Below are 21,915 nucleotides of genomic sequence, written 5' to 3'. Positions count from 1 at the left end.
TTTTCACTTGATACTTTGTGTGTGTGTGTGTGTGTGTGTGTGTGTGTGTGTGTGTGTGTGTGTGTGTGTGTGTGAGAGAGAGAGAGAGAGAGAGAGAGAGAGAAAGAGAGAGAGAGAGAGAGACTGTGTTGTGTGTACACCTGTGTGAACTCGGGTGCACACTCACATCCACGTGGGTCTCAGTTCTCACGAGCATTTTCTAGCTCACCAGCAGTCCTCCAGTCTAGAGAGTGGTTCTGTTGTGAGCTCTTTATCTTCAGCACAGGGCGCTGTCACATATGCGTCATCTGTGCCTGCCAGAGCAGCCCTACCCTATCTGACACTTGCCCACAGAAGCATGGCACCAGCCGCCGGAGCCTCGGAGCCCGTGATTGCCATGGTTGGGGCTGGACCTCTCAGCCTTGCTGTGCGAAGCCTTCCTCGCACGGGAGAGCATTGGTACTGACCAAACAGCCGTGAGGTTGCAGAGCGAGAACAGTAGAGCATAATCTCAGCCAACAGAGATTATGCCAATCTTATTCAAGACAGAACAGTAACAAGAACCCAGCTTCATACCCAATCCTCCCAGAAATTGTCCAAGCTTAGCACGTTACTCAGTGGCAGCTCACTGAACACGGAGAGACTCTGAATTCTACCCCCAGAAACAACAGAGGCCAGGCATGATAGCACAAGCCTATAATGCCAACACCAGGGGATTGGGAATTTAAGGCTAACCTGGGCTACATAAGTCCCTGACTTGAAAGAGGAGAGAGAAAAGGAGGCCGGAGACGTAGCTCAATGTTTGCCTGGTGTGCACACACTCTGAGTTTGCTCCCCAGCCCTACACAGATCCATCATGGTGCGTACACCTACCAGCTCAGCACTTGGGGGTAGAGGCAGGAAGATCAAAAGTTCAAGACCAGTAAGTCCTAGGCCAGCCTGAGATACATGAGACTCTGTCTGGATAACTAACCAATTAATTAATTAGGCATTGATTCCATACTGGGTCACTTGGCAGTAAATATGAGTAGCCAGAGTCCAAGCAAGACCAGGCAAGGGCTGCACAGAGCGGGCTGGAGTCAGTGACAGGAGAACTCAGCTGAGAAAGAAGCACAAAGCTTCTCACACTTCCATAAAAGGCAGTGAAGTTGCTGTTAAAATCAGTGCCTCTGTGCTTTGCTGCACGCTCTATTCAGATTCTGGTCTGGGGTGGATTTCCCCATTATATTAGTTTTTCTGTTCCATTTCTTCTTTTTAAAATAGCACCCATTGGGTGTGGGTTTTTTTTTTCCTTCTAATTATGAGGGATGGGTATTCATCACGGACACCTTGGAGGCTACAAAGCAAGTCACGTGGGTGAACCCATCCACCTGTTCACGCCCTCCCTCTTTTCTGTTCCCGTGGCAATGTCTTTTTCTCCCTCTTTGTTTTAAATACCTGCCTCGACCAATGCTGTCCATTCCTCTCTAGTTTTTTGGTTTTTTGTTTTTTTTTTTTAACTTCTGTTCTCAATCTCCTGTTATAATCGTAAAGGTTGCACGAGGAATGTGATTGAGATAAAAGAACGTAGGACCCATGGTGTAATGTCCAGAAAGTGGTGTTTACCATTAGGTCTATATGTGGGCATGCATGTGTGCAGACGCCTGCCTCGTTTTGGATGTGCATTGCTTACATACTGTCATTGTCCCTTGCTAGTGGATCTGAATGCTGTTCTAGCTACACAGCTACCTACTTGTGTGTCATTTGAGTCCCAGGAAGCAGCAGAGAGAGTTGATGTGACACTTATGGAATTTCTCCAGGTATCTGGGCGCCACACAGACTTTATGCTTTGAACCCAAGCAGGTGGAGCGGGTCAACTACGGCAGAGCAAATTTTTGGAAAAGACCCAGGCCTCAGCTTGTAGGAACTGTTGAGATGGGTTAAAAGCACTTCATACACTGTGGCTTTGGTTCGAAGGCTGTACCCAGTATCAAGTTTACTGTGCACAGAGTGCTACGTAGGATACAGACGGGCTTTAAAGGAAACAGAGACTGGTCCCTGCATTTATCCCACTGCAGGGTAGCATGGCCAGTCCAACAGTAGCTTGACCTTCAGCCCTCCTGTTAACCTGAGCCGAGTTCTCATCATGGGCCACCTTCCTCCCAGTCCTCCCATGGCCCAAAGGCCTTACCTTCCTGGGGCTTCCTGTCTCCTGTGTGTGCTCCTGTGGTTCTGTGATGGTCCCTGCTCAGCTCCTCTCCCTCTTCCTCGAATGGCGATCAGGTCTGTAGAGATCTCTGCACACTGTCTCCCAGGTGCCCATCACCACTCTTAGCAAGTGTCACTGTGAGTTGTTGTCAGCTCACCCCCTTTTGGTCTAACAGTCCACAGTGTGACACCACCCCTCCACTGTGGCATCGGATGCCTCTGAACGGTGTAGGAGCTGAAAGAAAAGGGTTTGGTTGGTTTTCCATAGGCCACGGGAGGGGTAGTGCTACTGGTCAAGGAAGTCGTCCCTGTGTGACCCTAATTTTCCTAACTTCCCTGGTTCAGAGTACAGAGCATTCTGTCAGCCCTAGAGGACCACGGTGAGATTAAGACATCCTTTATAAAGACCCAGGGCCCCTTTCTGTGGGCATGGTGGCCAAAGGCGACAGATCCTCCTTGCCCCTTAGAGTTAGGGGAAAGTTAGCTTAACCTCACACACGTGTCAATGACGACAACATCTTAAGAACACATTCCGTAGGCTTTGTTGGTGACCCCCAGTAACCTCTTGCACACTTAGAAGCAGCGTTGGCTGCATATTTGGACGTCTGTTGCATGGAGGTAGGCAGACCTCCCCAAAGCCACCATGCCATAATGTTCCAGTGTTGCCACACGCCCTCACTAGCCACTGCTGCCTGCAGCCTGGGCCTGCTCTCGTTCGATTTCTGTGCTGGAAAAGAAAAAGGACTTAATTCATTTGTAGACTTTGTTCCCCCTGTTCCCGCTTCTCCATTCTTGTGGATTTTTTTCCTTTCTTCCTATTGTTCCTTTTCTCACCTTTTCTGTTTTTGTCCTCTACTTGTTTTTATTTCGCCTTCCCCCATCCCTCTCCACCTCCAAACTCCTCCCCTCCTTTCCCTCTTCCTTTTTTTTTTTTTTTTTTTTTTTTTTTTGTCTTTCTCTGTTTCCTCTTCCTCTTCCTTGTTTGGTCCTTTTTGAAGTTGAGCCCAGTGGCGGGACTCCACGGCGTAGACCTCTCTCCTTCTGCCCTTGCTGTGTCCAGGAAGGTAACGTAACCTTGCCCACTCTTCCCCACTGCCTCCGAGGGGCCGCAGCCACCATAGTCCAACAGGGAACCAAGGCCCAGCAACCGTTCCTCCTCTCTCTGACTCCTGATAGCCCTACGTCAGAATGTCATGAGTATGTGGCAGTTTCTTACAAGGCACAGTATCCCTTTGACTGTCTAAGGGAGGATGGGAACAGACAGAAACCAAAGAGCCTGTGGGCTCCAGCATCTGCAGGCTGCAGTTCTCCTGCAGTCCTGTCTGCCATTGGTGCTTGGGGCCTTGGGGCCGGTAAGCTGAAGGCCAGCTTCCACAAGGCCAGGAACAGAGGAGGAACCCCCTCTGTGGTGGCAGTTTGTATTGGCAGAGTCAAGGAATACTGTCCTTACAAAGACTGATCTACACAAATGGCCCGGAGTTCTGTTGTTTTCCTCCAACCACTAAAAACCAAACTTCTCTACCTTGTTGTCTTGCTGAGTGTGTCTTGTTTTGTTTTAAGTTTGTCTGATTTTGAAGTCTGTTGTGGTGATAAGATTGTCATTGACAAGGCATGTGGGCAGGGGAAGGGAGTGTGGCCAAAACTAACCCCTGCTAACCTCTTCTCTGCTCTCCATGGCTCTCCCATGTGACCCCCCACCCTGCCACATCCCCTTGCTCATGAGCCATGCCAGAGCCCAGCATGACTCATGAGCAGTGTCCCAACGTCTCCTGGTAGAATCTGGAGTCTTTAGACGCTGGGAGGTGGGAAGGGGGGACGGACTTGGTGTGCTCGCGGCTTGCCACTCTGCATGCCTCAGGGCTCCATCTCCATGGCCACAGGGGCACAGTGTGCAGAGACCCTCCAGAAGGAGTGCCTGGAACTGGGCTGTGGGCTGCTTAAAAGCCAAAGACCCAAGTCTATTGGTGCGGGGAAGGAGAGCCTGGGCCCCCAGACCTGTAGGCAAGCTCGACAGGCCGAGATGGAGGTGCCCATCTCTGAGAGTAGAGCTCAGGGCCAAGACCCCCATGTCAGGAGCAAGGGTGTATGTCCGCGTGGCCCGGGGCTGATACTAACCATTGCTTGTGTCAGTTCTGTCTCCAGAGCGTGGTCACTGACTAAAGACTTAGGCTTAGGCCTGACACACGTCCAACGTACAGTGCAGGAGCGTCAGCCTTTGACTAGTGTGAGAGAGTCAGGAAGAAGCAGGCTAGGGCGATCGGGACTCTGACATGGGACTAGCACCTCCCTAGGTACGGTGCATACTCTTGTGCTCGGGCATTTCTCGGGCCTGGACCATCCAACCAGATAAGTGGAGGGGACTTGGAGAGTTCCCACTTAACTTTGGGAAGCCCTCAGACATTCCTGAACTCTGTATAAAAGTATTTAACGTTGGGATGGCAGTGTGCTCAGTGGCGGGGCATTGTCTAGCACACATGAAGCTCTGCGTTCTTTCCCCAGCACACAGAGAACCACTAGGGAACGTTCGTGTCCACACAAGCAAAGAGCCACTGACACTTTGTGCTTCCAAGGCAGGACCATGGAGTAGCTCTGTACATGACACAGGACTTTGTTACTTCCTGGGTGGGTCAGTTTCTTAGCCTTTCCTCCATGCTCCTGCTGCAGTTAAGCCCAGGGGTGTGGCCACTCCTGACGGACACTCAAGTCAGCTGCTGGAACAAGGGCAGGAACAGCTACCTCCCTCAGCCCTGGGGTCCGCTGGTGAGAAATCTGGCAGCCACCCTGATGCCCTGTGTGTACCACGCAGGGTCTGCTGCCGTGTGTGCCAGGCTGCCTTATAAGAAGTGCTCTACCAGGGCGGGAGGTGTAGCTCAGCGGTAGGACACTGGCCTGAAATGCGCCTGTCTAGTGAGTGCACAACAGAACGTCTTCCAGTCAGATCCAGAAGCGTGGGAAAGTGTGAGGCACAGCCGCTCAGGCAAAAGCAGGATACGCAAGAGCAAGGTGTACAGCTGGGCTGGCGGCACCCGCGCCCGTTCCTCAGAACGTGATGGGAAGTCTAGGTCTGCCGGGCCCCGGGGTGGGCCCAGGGCAGCGGCCTGTCGTTCTCTGCCCCCCTGTCCCTGTCAAGGCTGTAGGCAAACGTTGGACCTGGCTTGGGACAGTTCCGGCAGCATTTCACCTGGCTCTTTGCACATTTGCCCCAGTGTGACAACTTCCCTTGGGCTGGGCAAACAGAGGCCGCGCCCTCGTCTGACCCTCAGTCTCTCACGCAGGTATGGGCAAAAAGGATGACCCCAAGCTGATGCAGGAGTGGTTCAAGCTGGTGCAGGAGAAAAACGCCATGGTGCGCTACGAGTCGGAGCTGATGATTTTGTGAGTAAGCCGAGATTTGGGGAGCAACTGTGGGGGTACCGGTGCTTCGAGTGTGTCCCAGTCTGGCAGGGTGAGAGAGCGGATCTCCAAGTCACTGTCTCTGTGTCTGTCTCCCTGTCTCAGCGCCCGGGAACTGGAGCTGGAAGACCGGCAGAGCCGGCTGCAGCAGGAGCTGAGGGAGCGGATGGCCGTGGAAGGTAAGCAGAGGGCAGGTGGGTGGGGAGGTGACGTGGGCCACTACCGCAGGCCGCACCTGATGCCTTCAGCCTCTCGGCAGATCACCTGAAGACCGAGGAGGAGCTCTCAGAGGAGAAGAAGATCCTGAACGAGATGCTGGAGGTGGTGGAGCAGAGAGACTCGCTGGTGGCCCTGTTGGAGGAGCAGCGACTGCGGGAGAAAGAGGAGGACAAGGACCTGGAGGCTGCTATGCTGTGCAAGGGCTTCAGCCTGGACTGGTCCTGAGCCTGCCTACCATTGTGTCTGGTAGATTGGCACCCACCTGACCCGGCTGCGTTCTCCCAAACCACTGGATCCAGGTTCAGAAGAAGCCTGGCGTCCCCAGAGGGCAGTGCTCAGACACCACGCTGTGGGAAAACCCCAGGTGAGGGTTATCATCTGAGGTGACGTCACCTCCAAGGAGAGGCGCCCCCCACCCCCAGACTCCCCACTCAGGAGGGAGGAGATGGGCATGTTTGATATGTGCCCCAGGGGAACCGCCTTCAGGTCCCTGAGGGCTTGCTGCCTGGCACCTCTTTCAAGTGGCTCCTCTCCAGAGCCACTGCCACCACAGAGCACCTGCAGAGCAGAGCAACCGTTGCCCTCATGCTCCCTGAAGCACCACCAAAGAGAAAAGTACAGAGGCATCTTCAGAAAAGGGCTGTGGATGGAGATCCAGCCGGGAGCGACCCCCGCAGGGGTAATGCTCACCCAGCTCTCGCAGGGGAAGTAGGCAGGTTCATTATGCAAGTTAGGAGGGTGCAAGAGGGGTCTGCCCCACCACACACTGGATCCCCAGTGGCCAAGTGCCCCAGGCCTCTCACATGGGCAGTGGCCTGAAGCCCGTGGATTGCTGTGTTTTGCTTTTAGTTCACAACCATTTTGACACTGGAAAGTATTGACTTTGGGAGAGCTGAAGGAGGCCCTACCTTGTCAACTCCTCCCCCACCCCTTCCCCACCCTAGTCCTGTTGACAGAGAGGCGCAGTCCCTGGTCAGCGCCCACATCAGTACAGGAGAGGGCTCTCCTTGGCATTTTCCTGTGTTTGCACATTGACAGCCTGGCCAGACACTCAGCCACTTCGGCCCCTTTTTGTCAATTAACTTATTTTTTTAATACTTGAAAGTAAAGCAACGTCATTTTTATACCTTTACTAGAGACACTGCCTGTCACCTGCGCGTGGACGTGACGAGGGGGGGTCTTTGTACATCCCATGCAGCCTGATGCAAAACTGACCTGATTCTTGTTACAAGCATTTATTTATTAGATTCTTAATGGTGTACCCGACTGGTTGGCGCCAGGAAGCAGCTCAAGTCCCTGTGGGTCCTTGCTCACAGCTTCTCTGTCCCCTCCTCCACCCAGCGCCCTGTTCCCGTTGCCGCTGGACTTGTGCAGGAGAATGGCCTCTCTGTGCGGATACATTTCAGCACCAGGAGGCCAGACAGGCTGTTCTGGTCTTTTGGGGATCTTGACTGTGTGGAACCCACTTTGTCCAGTTTTGCTGCCAAGGTTTTACCTACTGTACATAGGTTAAAGGTTGAGACTAGCCCCTCTTCATGCTTGCTGGGACCAGGTAGAGTGCGACCTTGTCCTTAGGCTAGCTGGTGAAAATGCTCAGTCCAGCTAGACAGGAACCTGTACGCTGGTCTCACTTCAACGTACCAGCCACTCCAATCTTCTCTGCCTACACCAGGATTTTCTCAACCTGGCAAGAGCCAGTAAGCACCATGTAACCAGATGCATAAACCAAGCTGTTCATTTCCCATGGTTTAGCCAGAGACCGGTGACTGTGGCCAGGGTGCTTCTCTCAAAACAGCAGCACATGGACCGATCCACTGGTGCCGTACCAATCTGGAAAGGCCACACCAGCTGTGGGAGGGGCTAGTGCAGACGACAGCCAAGGGCCCACACTGACCCTGGACTTCCCATGGGAACCACACTGTGCCTCATCTTGAACATCCATCCACCCAACTCCAGAGGAGCAAACGGCTATCTTACTCCTTCACCTTGAACAGAAGCTGCCATCGCTCCCGTGGAAATCCAGATGTGCTGCTGGCAACCACCACAGCTCTGATGTCATCACTTCCTGGTCACTGACGTGGCAGTATTGCTATTTTTATTCTATAAGAGGAGGATGTTCTGGATTCCATTTTCAACTACAATCTGCCAATAAAACTGGACTTTGGACAGGGCCATCATCGCCTGTGCGGCCTTCTCCTTGAGCCTGTCCTCCTCCACAGTGCCACCGGCAATCCCATGCAGCTCAGCTCTGTCATTCCTGCTAACCCAGAACAAGGAAACCGTTTCCAGAGCAACCCAACAAGGATGCAGGGGCATGCTGCACCTCTCGTGGCCTCACAGAGCAGAAGCAACAGGTGTTCCCTTCTGCCTCTGTCGTGGTCAGCCATGACCTGCTGATCTCTCCAAAGCACACACACTGCTTCCAGCAGTCATTGGAAAGTGGGCAGAACACTTTGCAGGAGGGCCTCAGAATTCACCAGCCTCGGGAGACGTCCCCCAGCTCTCCAGTCGTGACGGCAGCGCGAGGACTTCAGGTTCTCACAGAGCACTTTTCTTAGGCTCCCAGTCTGTAACCACTAGTTTGCAGTTGATTTCAGTGGTCCGGGGACCAGACAGGAAGTGTTCTCCGCCTCTGGAAACATGCACAGCTCCAGTCATGCATTCTTCCCAGGAATTATGTCTTCAGTTGAAGACAGGGAAGAGAGGGATGTGTACACTTCATACACACACAGAGTGCATTTGAGTAAACCCAAACTCAAGGCTAAGAGCAGTTCAGGAGGCTCTAGCCTCTATCCCTGGAGTGCAAGCGGAAGGCAGTAAAACCCTGCTCAGTTGATATTTTTGTCCCCAACAGCCAACCTTGAGGTAATTTTGACCAGCAGCTGTAGACTTAAAAAAAAGAAGAAGAAGAAGAAGAAGAAGAAGAAGAAGAAGAAGAAAAGAAGAAGAAGAAGAAGAAGAAGAAGAAGAAGAAGAAGAAGAAGACATTTCTCACTGGGAGAGGAGAGGCGGGGACAACAAATACCGGGGGGCTGGGAATATAGCTCAGTGGTAGAATGTGTGTTTAGCATGCATAAGGCCCATGGTTCAATCCCCCAGTACCACATTTTAAAGAAATTTTCTTTGGAAGACGGTAACACGACCCAGAAGAGGGAATGGTCTGTTTTGTGCGCAATAAAGTTTTGTTTTGTTTCGTTTTTTTAAAGAAATGAAAAATGTATTTCTGAAGTCGTTTTTCTGCTCTTGGCATTGAGCTGAGACACATCTATCCCCTACCTTTTAGGTGAGTGAGGTCTACACAAATCATTTGGGCAGCTTAGACGTGAATGTGTACAGCAGGGATTCTCAAAGAGTAGAGCTTTTCATCTGGTCTGTGACTTGCGAATCCCCTGTGTTACCTGACTTGGCCATCAGTGGCTAGTACTTGACAAGAAGCACTGGGTAATGGCCGAGGAAGCCAAACCCAGTTTCTCAAGACAGGTATTACCTCCTGCAGGGTGACGGGGGCACACTTGCCTTCAGTCTCAGCACTTAGGAGGTAGAGGGACCTGGATCTCTGAGTTCAAGGCCAGCCTGGTCTACATTGGGAGTTCCAGGACTCTATGTAGAGACCCTATCTTTAGAAAGCAGACTGGTGTTGCTAAATTTTAAGGTCCCAAAGACAAGCTACGGCATGATTCCACCACACTTCAGAAAGCAGTGTGTTTATTGGGCTTCCCTGCAGAGTGTAGGTTACTTACCAGGGTGTGGATTCTCCCCACAAAACACTTCACCTGAGAAGACTTTGCCCAGCAGAGGTGAGGGCTCCCCTTTCTTCACCCTACCGCTATAAGCAGCCCTGCCCCAAGGCCCAGAATGTATAAGGAAGGCAGAGTTGTGTACATGGGCAGTAGACAACAACTGGGTACTCTGGTACCCCCTCCTCCCCCCACCCCATGAGAGCATACACCTTCAACAACCTAGCTGGGATGATCTTTTCAAGGGGGTGAAACTGAACTCCCCAAAATGGCAGTTCTGTGGCTCGGAGGACGGTCAGTCACCACACCTGGATCACCAGCTAGAGAGAAAGCCCATTGGTCAGGGGTCAATACATAATGGGAGATGAGAAAGGAGGGGACCAGAAATAACCAGCCTAGGAGGGACCCACTGTGGCCCTGGGCTCCTCAGGAAGGGCAGGTTGCCTCTTGTCTTTTGAAAGGGAAGAGCAGCTAAGTGGCCACCCACGCCAGCCATTGTTTTCCCCCAGAGGCCTTCATACCATAAGACTGAGAGACAGCTGCGGCTGTTAGGCACACTTTCGTCCCCAGGTGGCAGGAAATGGTAGTTTTAGGGGCTTCTCCCAAGAAACCACCATTCCTGGCCTCGGCCAGCCCAGCTGACTCCTGGGAGAAGAGTGGAGAGGAGAATAGGTACGTGCCCCAGTAAGAAGGTAAGTGGTGAAGATGCTGGTCAGGCCTGGGTCAGCCTCAGACCGTGGGTGTGTGCCTTCCTGATGTACAGAGGTGGGAATGTGCGTGTATGCAAACTTGGCTCCCCTCTCCATTCGTACCTTGCTGGAGAAGGTTTAGGGGAGCATGTAGGTATGGAGACCCCAGGAGAAGCTTCCAGGCAGGGGGGCTTGGGCTCTTGAGAGCATCTTTTGGAAGCACCTTTCCTTATGAGCCACAGAAGCCTGGGAACTTGGAGGCTACCTGCCTCCTGACCCAGGGGAGGAACAGCAAGTGGCTGTCTTCTGGGGGAAACTTTAAATTCAGAAAGGTTTTTTTCTCTCTAGAGACCTCCTGACAGAAGGCCATAAAATACTTACATAGGGAACCCCAGCCCATTCTTCCTCTTATAAAATGGATTTCACTGCAAGGTGGCATTCCTAATTCCGAGATCCATTTTCAGGCTACCTCTGATCTCCCACACTGGATTGTGGTTATAGACTGCTCCCTATTACTGGTGAGTAGACAAACCTCCCCCAGGAAGAGACAGCCCTCAGGGGTAGACACCTGACTGCCCATATGAGGTATGAAATGTTCTACAGAGGTTAAGGGAAGAAATGAGAGAGACAGAGAAACATGGAAAACAGAAGTTTCTAACCAAAGATGTAAATTCTGCAACTTTTTTAAAAAATTTTATTTTGTTTTAAAATTTGTGGGGGTGGGGGATTTGGCTCAGTGGTAGAGCGCTTGCCTAGGAAGCACAAGGTCCTGGGTTCGGTCCCCAGCCCCGAAAAAAAGAGAAAAGAAAAAAAAATTTTTGTGTCTGTGTGTGTGTCCGGCTGTTTCTGTATGTGTCTGTGTTTATGTGTCTGTGTGTGTTTCTGTATGTGTCTGTGTGTTTGTGTGTGTGTGTGTTTCTGTATATGTCTGTGTGTTTGTGTCTTTGTGTGTTTCTGTATGTGTCTGTGTGTGTTTCTGTATGTGTCTGTGTGTTTCTGTGTCTTTTGTGTGTCTGTGTTTCTGTATGTGTCTGTGTGTATTTCTGTATGTGTCTGTGTGTTTCTCTGTGTGTGTGTGTGTGTGTGTGTGTGTGTGTGTGTCAAGATTTATTTAATGTATGCATGAGTACACTGTAGCTGTCTTCAGACACACCAGAAGAGATCATCAGATTACAGATGGTTGTGAGCCACCATGTAGTTGCTGGGAATTGAACTCAGGATCTCTAGAAGAACACTGACTGCTCTTAACCTCTGAGCCATCTCTCCAGCCCTTGTCTGTGTCTGTCTGTGTGGGTGTGTGAATGTCACTCCAGGTGCCAGCAGTAACTAGAGATGTCAGAGCCCAGGAAACTGGAGTTACAGCTAAAGTTGTGAGCTGCCTGACACGGGTTCGGGGCACTTAACTTGGGTCTTCTGGAAGAGCAAGTGTTCTTAACTACCAAGCCATCTCTCCAGCCCAAAGTTACACCATTCTTTACAAATATAGAAATTTGGGGTTGACATTTAAAATCTTGGAACCTGGCTGGAAAGTGGCACTGCATTCAGGTGCATACGCCCCCACACAGACACATTACACACAATTTAAAATAATAGAGATAAGGAGAGCTGTCATAAATCCAGGCATGGTGGCACACACCTCGCCCAGTGCTTGGAAGGGTGGGGCAGAAGAATCAGAAGTTGAAGGCCGTTCATCCTTGGGTACGTAGCAGCCATGAGGTCAGCTTGGATGACTTGAGTACCTCTCAAGCAAAAAGAACAAGAAATAAATAGAAGTCATCACAAGTCAGGAGTCATTGGACCTTAACTTGCCAGCAGCCAAGTGAGACCCTCCATCATCCCTGGTCAGCCCCAGCCTTCAAGGTCATGTTGGCATCTCAAACCTGTGGCTCACCCTTTGCAACCTCCCTAAACCAGTCTCCTTCTGAGTCTGTTACCAGGCTGACTCCAGGGGCCAGCACCACTCCCCAGTCTGAGGGATCTTCCAGACAGATGCAGTGTGGCTGCTTTTCCCAGGACTACAGCAGCCCCACAGGAAACGTGAGTCAGGGTCCCACGAAGTTCCCATTACCGACTCGGACAGACCCTGCCTTCAGCAATGTAGGAGGGCCACCCTGAGACAGGGCCACCCTAAGACAGGCCCTTTTATTTACTGTCTGTCTTTCTGGAAACTGAAAACCAATAGTGCAGCTGTCAAAATGGCTCAGATTTAATCAGCAAAAGCGCTCGCTTTGTAGCCCTGTTCACTCCTCAGACACAGTAGGAAGAAAGCTGACATACTTGTTCCTCACACTTGTCCCATAAATAAATGCAAACTTTAAAATATTCCTTATTATTTTAAATTATTAGCATATATAATGGGGTTTAGTATCCTATATGTAGTATATATACATATATGTATATATGATACTAATATATGCAGACATATGTGTATGTGCGTATAATGTATATATTCTGTATATAGATATTGTGGAGCCATGGTTTAAAACTCCTTTGCCTCCAGGCCAATGGAGGCTTCACCCAGGCCCTTCCTCTGTTCTCAGTTCACTAATGATCATCCTTTGAGTCTCTACATCACTCCGGAGGAAATGTCATATAAGTCACTTGGCCCTGTGACATAAAGAGCCCTAGGGAACTGATTTGGTGTCTGCTCAGTCTGGCTACTATTGGAGCTGACTGACCTTGAACTTAGCTCTCCAAATCCGTCTCCTAAGTCTTTGCTCCATCAAATGGTGGTGGAACAGAAAAGAGCCAATGGCACTTGCTCTGTACCGTGTGCCTCTCTTTCTCTCTCAGGCTCTGAGTCACAGTCACATGCCAGTCTGGCCTGCTCAGAGCCCAACCCAGAAGCTGTCCCTGCTCACTTTTCTTGGAATTCCCGAGGACATCTGGATCCCAGGGCAGAGTGAAGGAGGGGAAGGAAGCCAGGGTTTGGATTTGATATGGGGAAGTCCCATAAAGGAACTAAGGACAGAAATAGCGTGTCTGTGCTATGTATCAAGAACAGCCAAAGAGCAGAGCATAGACTGCTCACACCTGGGAGGCTGAAACAGGAGACTGACGTGAATTCTAGGTCTGCCTGGCCACATACTGTCTTCTGGGCCAGCTTAAGCTGTAAAAAATTACTAAGCAGTGGTGGTGCACACCTTTAATGCCATAACTCAGGAGGCAGAGGCAGGGGGATCTTTAAGTTTGAGGCCAGCCTGATCTACAAAGTAAGTTCCAGGGCAGCCAGAGCTACACAGAGAAACTCTAGTTTGAAGAAAAAAAAATGGATGAATGGATGGACAGGTGGACAGACAGACAGACAGACAGAGCTGGCTTCAGGAAGAACAGCAATACAAAAGGTGGTCTGTGGGCCATAATCAGATCCACCTCAGGGCAAATGTTGAGGGGTCTGGCTCTTTGGAAATGCCAGCCCCGTTCTTCTACTCCTTCCCCAGGAGTCTGTCTGAGCTATGGCCAGACCCAAGGAAGGGACATTTATATGGCTTTGAGAAGCCAGCCCCTCCAGGTCTCTGCTTTTCCTTCCTTGAGCTGGGCATCCTCACTGGTAACTGTTAGAGCAGATCAAAGAGTGCCAAGGCACAGCCAGGGTATGAAACTTGGGAAATCCCACACAGGGCTTCTGACTTACCGTAGGTGTTGAGTCACATCAGGGCTCTCCCTATCCTGCCCTCCGGAAGCAGAGGACCAAGTGCCACCTCGGCAGAGTACTGTATGACACTGCAGCTCAGGTGTAAGTGACAGGACCTCCTCCAGCCCCCAGACCTTGGTCCAGGATCTTTCCTCCAGCTGGGTTTGTCTCTCCTGTCTTCCCACCCATCTGTCTTTCAAAGCCTGCGAGCTACAGACATCGTGAGATGAAGGCACCCAGGGAATGGTGCCTTTCACCTTCCCAGTAAAAGTCTCAGGTGAAGACTCAAGGTGATACTGAGATGGATCGAGGTGGGTGTGGAGTTTATTAAACATTTACTGGCCAAGCGTGGTATTGCACGCTTTTAATCTGAGTGACTGGGAAAACAGAAGCAGGTGAAATTCTGAGGTCAGGGCCAACCTGGTCTACATAACGAGTTCCAGACTAGCCATGGCTACATTGTAAGACCCCTATCTCAAAAGAGAGAAGTTTTTAACACCATGGAGGGACAACAGCATGGTGGGGAGTTGAGGGGAGTTCAAACCCCAGCACCGGAGGCAAGCTTGGCAGGGGACTTTGAAGAGAGGTGATCAAGGCCATTATAGCAAAAGTAGGGGTCTCCTAAACCTTCTGAGGATGAGGGTATTTTTTGCCACAAAAACCTGCTATCAAGCTCTTATTCAGAGGCAAAGAATGGGGTGAGGAGCAGGGTGTGTGGCCTTGATGTGAACTCACTCCTTTAAGTGAAAGACCCCAGCACCCGGAAGTCTGTCGGCTAGGGATCCACAGAGAGTGCCACAGTATCCATGAGAGGGAAGACCTGAGCAGAGCTGGATTCCAACATCACACTCTTACACCCAGGGCAGAGTATCCCTTCAGGAGAGCCGCTGCTCCCTCAGCCTCCAGCATGTTGCCTCAGCCCACCCTACAATGGACACCTTGCTCTCACCGCTGGTTTCCTATCAACCTACTGTCCATGGACAATAACATTGGCCTGTCCCTTGTTTTGTGTCCCAAGACAATCCTGGTGGCTTTGTGTGAGCCCTGGAGGATGCAGTGGTCGTGACAGATGAACTACCACCATCTTCCCTCCATCAGTCTAGCGTTCCATTAGGGGCCCTTGAGTCCCGGGGCTGTTCACAGTGAGCCATTAAAAATGACTAAGTTGATAAGTGGATATTAGCCCAAATGCTCAAATTACCTTAAATGTACAGAATATATGAAACTCAAGAAGGATGACTAAAATGCGGATGCTTCACTCCTTCTTTAAAAGGGAAACAAGAATACCCTTGGGAAGGAATAGGGAGGCAAAGTTTAGAACAGAGGCTGAAGGAACGCCCATTCAGAGCCTGCCCCACATGTGGCCCATACATATACAGCCACCAAACTAGATAAGATGGATGAAGCAAAGAAGTGCAGGCCGACAGGAACCGGATGTAGATCTCTCCTGAGAGAGACACCCAGAATACAGCAAATACATAGGCAAATGCCAGCAGCAAACCACTGAACTGAGAACGGGATCCCTGTTGAAGGAATCAGAGAAAGGACTGGAAGAGCTTGAAGGGGCTCGAGACCCCATATGAACAACAATGCCAACTAACCAGAGCTTCCAGGGACTAAGCCACTACCCAAAGACTATACATGGACTGACCCTGGACTCTGACCTCATAGGTAGCAATGAATATCCTAGTAAGAGCACCAGTGGAAGGGGAAGCCGTTGGTCCTGCCAAGACTGAACCCCCAGTGAACGGGATTCTTGAGGGGAGGGCGGTAATGGGGGGAGGATGGGGAGGGGAAAACCCACATCGAAGGGGAGGGAGAGGGGTTAGGGGGATGTTGGCCTGGAAACTGGGAAAGGGAATAACGATTGTAATATAAGAAATACCCAATTTAATAAAGATGGAGGGGGAAAAAAAGAAAAAGAAAGAAAGAAAATGACTAAGTGCAGAGGGTGCACACACCTGGACTCAACAGCTTACACTTGTCTCTTGTCACTGTGACTGGAGCAGGAGCTTACTGTCATGGTTTCACCCAGGTGGAAAGTGGCCAGGACAGAGGAAACTTTGACACCCCTTCCCCCTACAGGCCCAGGGTAGGTGGGGGGTCAACTGGTGACATCCTGTTGCCAGCTCTGCTGAGCCTGTGCAGAGAAGGAGAAGGCACGGGGCCTATAAAGACACAGGTACACTCAGTGGAAAAGCTAATTACCAAAAAAAGAGTGGACTGGGAGTAGAGGTTGGAAGAGCAGCAAGGGCCCTGTGGAGGTCAAGAGGTCTTGCTGGGAATGGAAGGACCACTGGCTCAGCAGTATAAGGGGAACAGGGTGAAGAAGGGGGAGTCATTAGTGGGGTGCTGGCTTAGCATGTGTGAAGCCTTGGGTTCCCACATGTGCCCCGCAGAAAGCATGTCTCTCTACAGGATCCCATTTCTGGCCCTTCAAAAGACTCATTTACTAATCACACAGAGTGTCCCATGCCTGTAGTCCCAGCACTGGAGAGGCTTGAGCCGGGAGCGGGACAGGAAAAGGGCAGTCATTCCCTGTCAATGGCAAACCCCAGGATTCCCAGGAAAAGGAGAACTGAGTTGTTCTCTGTATTAGTCAAGGCCCCCTAAAGGAACAGAACTGGCAGAATAAATGTTTATAAATAAAGGAGATTAGACTGATTTACAGAATGTGGTCCCTGTAATCCAACAGTGGCTGTCTCCCAGTGGAAAGGTGGATGGAGAGGGTAGTAGTTCAGGCCCTGGGGCAGTGCCAGACCCCCACTGGACTCCTAGAGCATTCTGGAGAGCTGATGGTCTTAGACCTACTTTGGAATCCCAAGAAGTTAGTTCTAACACGGGCGGAGGAGCACGGGGCAAGCAGGCTAGGAAGGAAAGCTTCCTTCCTCCATGCCCTTTAATGTGGCTTGCCACCAGAAGGTGTGGCAGAGATTTAGAATGGGTCAGCTTCCCTCAACCCCACACAGGCTTACCCAGTGCCTTGGCTTTTAGTTGATTCCAGACATAGTCAAGTTGACAACCAAGATCTATCATGGCATCCGCTGGTCTTCCACTAGAATTTATTTACTTACTTACAAACGAATATAATTTTTTCACTGTCATACTGGACTTTATAGATGGAGTTCTCGGCCAGCTTGGGCTATACGAGACACCATCTTTTTCAAGACAGAGTATCACTATGTAGCTCTGGCTGTCCTAGAACTCACTCTGTAGACCATAAACAGGCCTTGAACTCACAGAGTTCTGCCTGCCTCTGCTTCTGCCTCCTGAGTGCTGAAATTAAAGATGTGTGTCCCACCCCCATCCCTGGCCCGGGGAAACACTGTCTTTAAAAAAAAAAAAAAAAAAAGGCCCTAGTTCCTAAGTCCCTGAACCCACACTCCTGCCTTCCAAACCCCACTGCCACCCATAGAGCTTGCAGGAGCCTAATAACAGACTATCAAAACAGATCAACAGCCACATTCTCGGAGCACTTTCTATATGTACTGGCTGGTTTTGTGTGTCAACTTGATACAAGCTGGAGTTATCACAGAGAAAGGAGCCTCCCTTGAGGAAATGCCTCCATGAGATCCAGCTGTAAGGCATTTTCTCAATTAGTGATCAAGGGGAGAAGGGCCCATTATGTGTAGTGCCATCCCTGGTGGGCTGGTAGTCCTGGGTTCTATAAGAAAGCAAGCTGAGCAAGCCAGGGGAAGCAAGCCCATAAGTAGCATCCCTCCATGGCCTCTGCATCAGCTCCTACTTCCTGTCCTGCTTGAGTTCCAGTCCTGACTTCCTTTGGTGATGAACAGCAATGTGGAAGTGTAAGCTGAATGAACCCTTTCCTCCCCAGCTTGCTTCTTGGGCATGGTGTTTGTGCAGGATTAGAAACCCGAAGACACTATACAATACTGAAATGATGTTTCATTTATTCATAGGGTGTCTATGAGGCACACTAACATCCCCTGTGATGGGAAGGACACAAAGGCTCGTCTCTGACTGATGGAGGAACTGAGCCTGCGGCTGTTGAAGGGTTGAACCTAGGGTCACCAAGAGAGGGAAATAAATCCCACAGCAAGGCCATTCTGTGCTCACCCTCCACCTGACCCCCCAGGGCTCTTCCTCACACTCTACTGCTACCTACTCGCCAGATGTTTCTTGTGTGACCATGTCCCACGGGGCCGTTGCTCAGTACTTGTACTGTCCCATCCAGGCATGGTCTTTCTTACTGTAGTTACGACTCACGGAGTCAGGTTGAACTGAGTGTTGGGGCATGAGTATAACCAAGCCCATCTCCTCCTCTTTCTCAGGTGCTTTTAGCTGTTTGCGAGATGTGTTCTTTTACACGATGAGTCCTAGCAACCCCGACCATGACTGCCCCTCGTCGACTTCCCCCATATATGGAAAACTATAAATGCACAAACCATGAGAAAGGAATGCGGGACTTTACAACCACACCCTGGTGCCAGGAATGTGCCTGGCCTCAAATTCACTGTGTAGTTGACGATGACCTTAGTTTGATCCCCTGCATGAACTTAAAAGGCCACCAAGGATGAAGTAGGCACAGTGGTACACACCTTTAATCCCAGCGCTCAGAAGGCAGAGGCACCCCTGCTTGATACAGGTTCCAGGTGGGTCAGACATGGCTACGAAGTGAGACCATGCCTCAAAATACAAAAAAACAAAAAACGCCTTGTGTGTTTCATTCCTGGGGTTCACTGGCCTGCTGGCCTACCCTGAACAGTAAGCCCCAGTTCCTAGTGACAGACCTTGCCTCAAAAACCAACGTGGGGCTGGCAAGAATGGCTCACAGGGAAAGGCACCAGCTACCAGCCCACATGGCAGAAGGGAACAAGAGACTCCTCCGAGTTACCCTCTGACTTCAATATGTCCTGTCTCTCTCTCTCTCTCTCTCTCTCTCTCTCTCTCTCTCTCTCTCTCTCTGACACACACACACACACACACACACACACACACACACACACACAATCAATCAATCAAAGTGATTAAAAACAAAAGGGGGAAAAAAAAGCCCTAGAGACCTGGTGGTGAACACTTGGTGTGGACACTGGGATTCACAGCCCTATCACGGTGAGAGGGCAGCAAGAACCCTAACCGCTGAGCCATCTCCGGCCTCCTGTATGACCACTTGAGAACCTAAACCTTCTAATAGAATTAAATGTTCCCTGACCCAGCATCTTTACCCCTAGGTTTTTTTACCTTAAAAAAAAAAAAAAACAGAAATAAATCAGATAAATCAGGCATGGTGACATAGGCCTATAACCCCAGTATTTGGGAAACTGAAAAGGGAGGGCTTCTAGGAGTTTCAAGGTCAGCTATCCGTACCAGCCTGTCATGGTTTGAATGAGAGGGGCCTGTGGGGGCTGGAGTAGAAATGGTCCCCACAGGCTCGTATATTTGAATACTTAAGTCACCGGGAAGTGATGCTATTTGAAAGGATTATAAGGACTGGGTTGGAGGGAGTTTGTGGTTAACATTTTTAATCCCAGTCCAGGGTTTCCACCTCACCTCTGACTGTTCAGTTCCTGGATAAAAGACACACAACTTTTATTAAATAAGCCTTAAACAGCACAAGAGCAGGGCGGATATCTACCCTCTGTGCTATCATGTCTATTTCCCAGCCAACAATCCCATTATGTAATTTACATGTTTCATGTGGGCTGCTCTTAACTTTAATCAGCCAACCCACATGGTCATTATATCATGACTCACCTAACCCATGGAGGCTTCTTCCTCCAGTCACCTTCTTCTGAAGTGTGTCACTGGGGATGGGCTTTGAGTTTTTAAAAGCCCATGTCAGGCCCAGAGTCTCCCCCTCTCTTCTTGAGGATCAGGATATAGAACTCTTGGCTATTAATCCAGCACCATATCTGCCTGGGTGTCGCCATGCTCCCTGCCATGATGACAATGGACTGAGCAAGCCTCCAGTCAAATGCTTCCTTTTACAACAATTACTCTGGTCATGGGGTCTCTCCTGGCTAATTTGTTTGTTTGCTTGTTTGTTTGTTTTTTTCTGAAATAGCATTTCTCTGTATAGTCATGGCTGAATTGGAACTCACTATATAGACCAGACTGGCCTCAAACTCAGAGATCTTCCTGCCTCTGCCTCTGACGGCTGGGATTAAAGGTTTGTGCCACCACTGCCTGGCATGTCCTGGCTAGTTTTATGTCAACTTGACACAAGCTAGAGTCATCTGAAAGGAGGGAACCTCAATTGAGAAGATGTCTCCATTAGAGCTAGCTAAAGTATATTTTCTTAATTAGTGATTGGTGGAGGAGAGACCAGTTTACTGTGGGTGGGAACCACCCCTGGGGTGCGTGATTCTAAGTTCTATAAGTAGGCTGAGCAAGCCATGAGGAGCAAGCCAGCAAGCAGCACCCCTCCATAGCTTCTGCATCAGCTCCTGCCCCCGGTTCCTACCCTGTTTGAGTTCCTGTCCTGACTTCTTCTAACGATGGACAAGGATGTGGAAATGTAAGCCAATGAACCTTTTCCTCACCAGTTTGCTTTGGGCCATGGTCTTTCATTATAGCAACAGTAAACTGAACTAAGATGATGCCTCTTCACAGCATTAGAACAGTGACTAAGACTGACCTCTACAGGCTCACTGAATACTTGCTCCCCAGTTGATGGAGCTATTTGGGAAGGACTAGGAGATATAGCCTTGTTGGAGAAGGTGTGTCACTGAGGGCGGGCTTTGAGGTTTCAAATCCTCAAAAAGAATCTTTCCCTCTGTACTTCCTACTTGCAGATAAGGATGAAAACCTCAGCGACTCTCCATCACCCTGTCTGTGTGTCTGTTGCCAAGCCCTCTGCCATGATGGTCATGGACCCTCAACCTCTGGAACTCTGAGCCCCAAATTAAATGCTTTTTTTCTTGAGACAGGGTTTTTCTGTATAGACCTGGTTGTCCCGGAATCACTCTGTAGACCAGGCTGGCCTCGAACTCAGAGATCCTCCTGCCTCTGCCTTCCAAGTGCTGGGATTAAAGGGGTGTGCCACCACCACCCAGCTAAATGCTTTCTTTTGTAAGGTGTTGTGGTCATGCTGTTTTGTCATGGTAACAGAAGAGCAACTAAGACACAGCCATGTCTGGGGCACACACATTTATAGATGTACAGTTATGCTTTCTCCAATTACGGGATGGAGACAGACACACACAGTAGTACTGCCTGGAGTGTCAGGGATGGGTTCTAGTGCTTTATCACAAAATCACATGGGAATCTACATCTCCAGATGCTGAGGGTCCCTGTACCACATCAGGTTTTGATTGAACAATAAAGAACTAACAGCTAATGGCTGGGCTGGGTGAAAGAGGCGGGACTTTTTAGGATTTCCAGGCAAGAAACGCAAGGGAGAAGAGGAAGGGAGTCTACCATGAGAGGGGCATAGGACAAACCACGCCATGACATAGAAGAAGAAAGATCAGACTTAAAGGCCCGCCATGTAAGAATCCAAACGAGTGGCCCCAGGGGCCATCCCCCTGATGGGGTTTGGTGTAACAGAGATAAAATATAGATTTAGCAAGTATTAGTTCAAGAATACCAGAGGGGCGTGTGTGCCAGCCTCGGGGAGGTTCGGAAAAATCCAACCACTGAGCTAGTTAAGGCGTCTCGAAATATAAAGGTTGCACGTGTGCGTCTTCCATCCACGAATCCAGAGAGTTCTGGCGGGTGGTGAGAAGCGAAGGTCATGTGTGGAGTGGTGCCGAGTCGCCAAAGAGAGAGATACGGCTCTTAGAGTTCTGTACCAGAGGGCAGAGGAGTGTGCAATTCTTCCTTCAAGGTTTGACAACCAGAAGGCAGGCTGGTGGCCCAGGAAGATCCTAGTTCTAGGCTAGTCTGGGCTACATAGTAACCTCTATCTTAAGGACACTTCCCTTCCCCTAAAGACCTCCGTGATGTGTATGGTGGGGGAGAGTGCTGAGTAGTGCTGAGGTTAGGAGGCTTCCGAGTTATGAGGATTTGTTAGAATGTAAACGCCTCCAAGAAAGGTTATGAAGTGGAAACTTCTGTTTCTTTGGAAAGTCAGTTGCGTCAAATGACGTTTCACTGGGGCACACAGGTGAAAGGA

General features: G+C 50.1%; 1 protein-coding gene across 52 annotated transcripts in view; it reads left to right on the top strand.

The window, feature by feature from the left end:
- The window catches only part of Mical3 (microtubule associated monooxygenase, calponin and LIM domain containing 3), a 199,387-nt gene extending 190,393 nt beyond the window's left edge, over nucleotides 1-8,994 (top strand). For 28 of the 52 annotated variants that reach the window (XM_087658217.1, XM_087658242.1, XM_087658239.1 and 25 more), the window contains 3 exon segments: nucleotides 5,442-5,541; nucleotides 5,665-5,738; nucleotides 5,819-8,994. In XM_087658217.1, the coding sequence (XP_087514343.1) occupies nucleotides 5,442-5,541; nucleotides 5,665-5,738; nucleotides 5,819-6,003 (359 nt within the window). In that variant the 3' untranslated portion in view covers nucleotides 6,004-8,994. 52 annotated transcript variants of the gene reach the window in all.
- The last annotated feature ends 12,921 nt before the right edge of the window (nucleotides 8,995-21,915 follow it).

This window comes from Rattus norvegicus, chromosome 4 (assembly GCF_021556685.1).
Source record: "Rattus norvegicus strain SHRSP/BbbUtx chromosome 4, alternate assembly SHRSP_T2T, whole genome shotgun sequence".
Classification (NCBI taxonomy): Eukaryota; Metazoa; Chordata; class Mammalia; order Rodentia; family Muridae; genus Rattus; species Rattus norvegicus.
The sequence above is the reverse complement of the archived record's forward strand: the minus strand, read 5'-3'. Positions and strand labels throughout refer to the sequence as shown.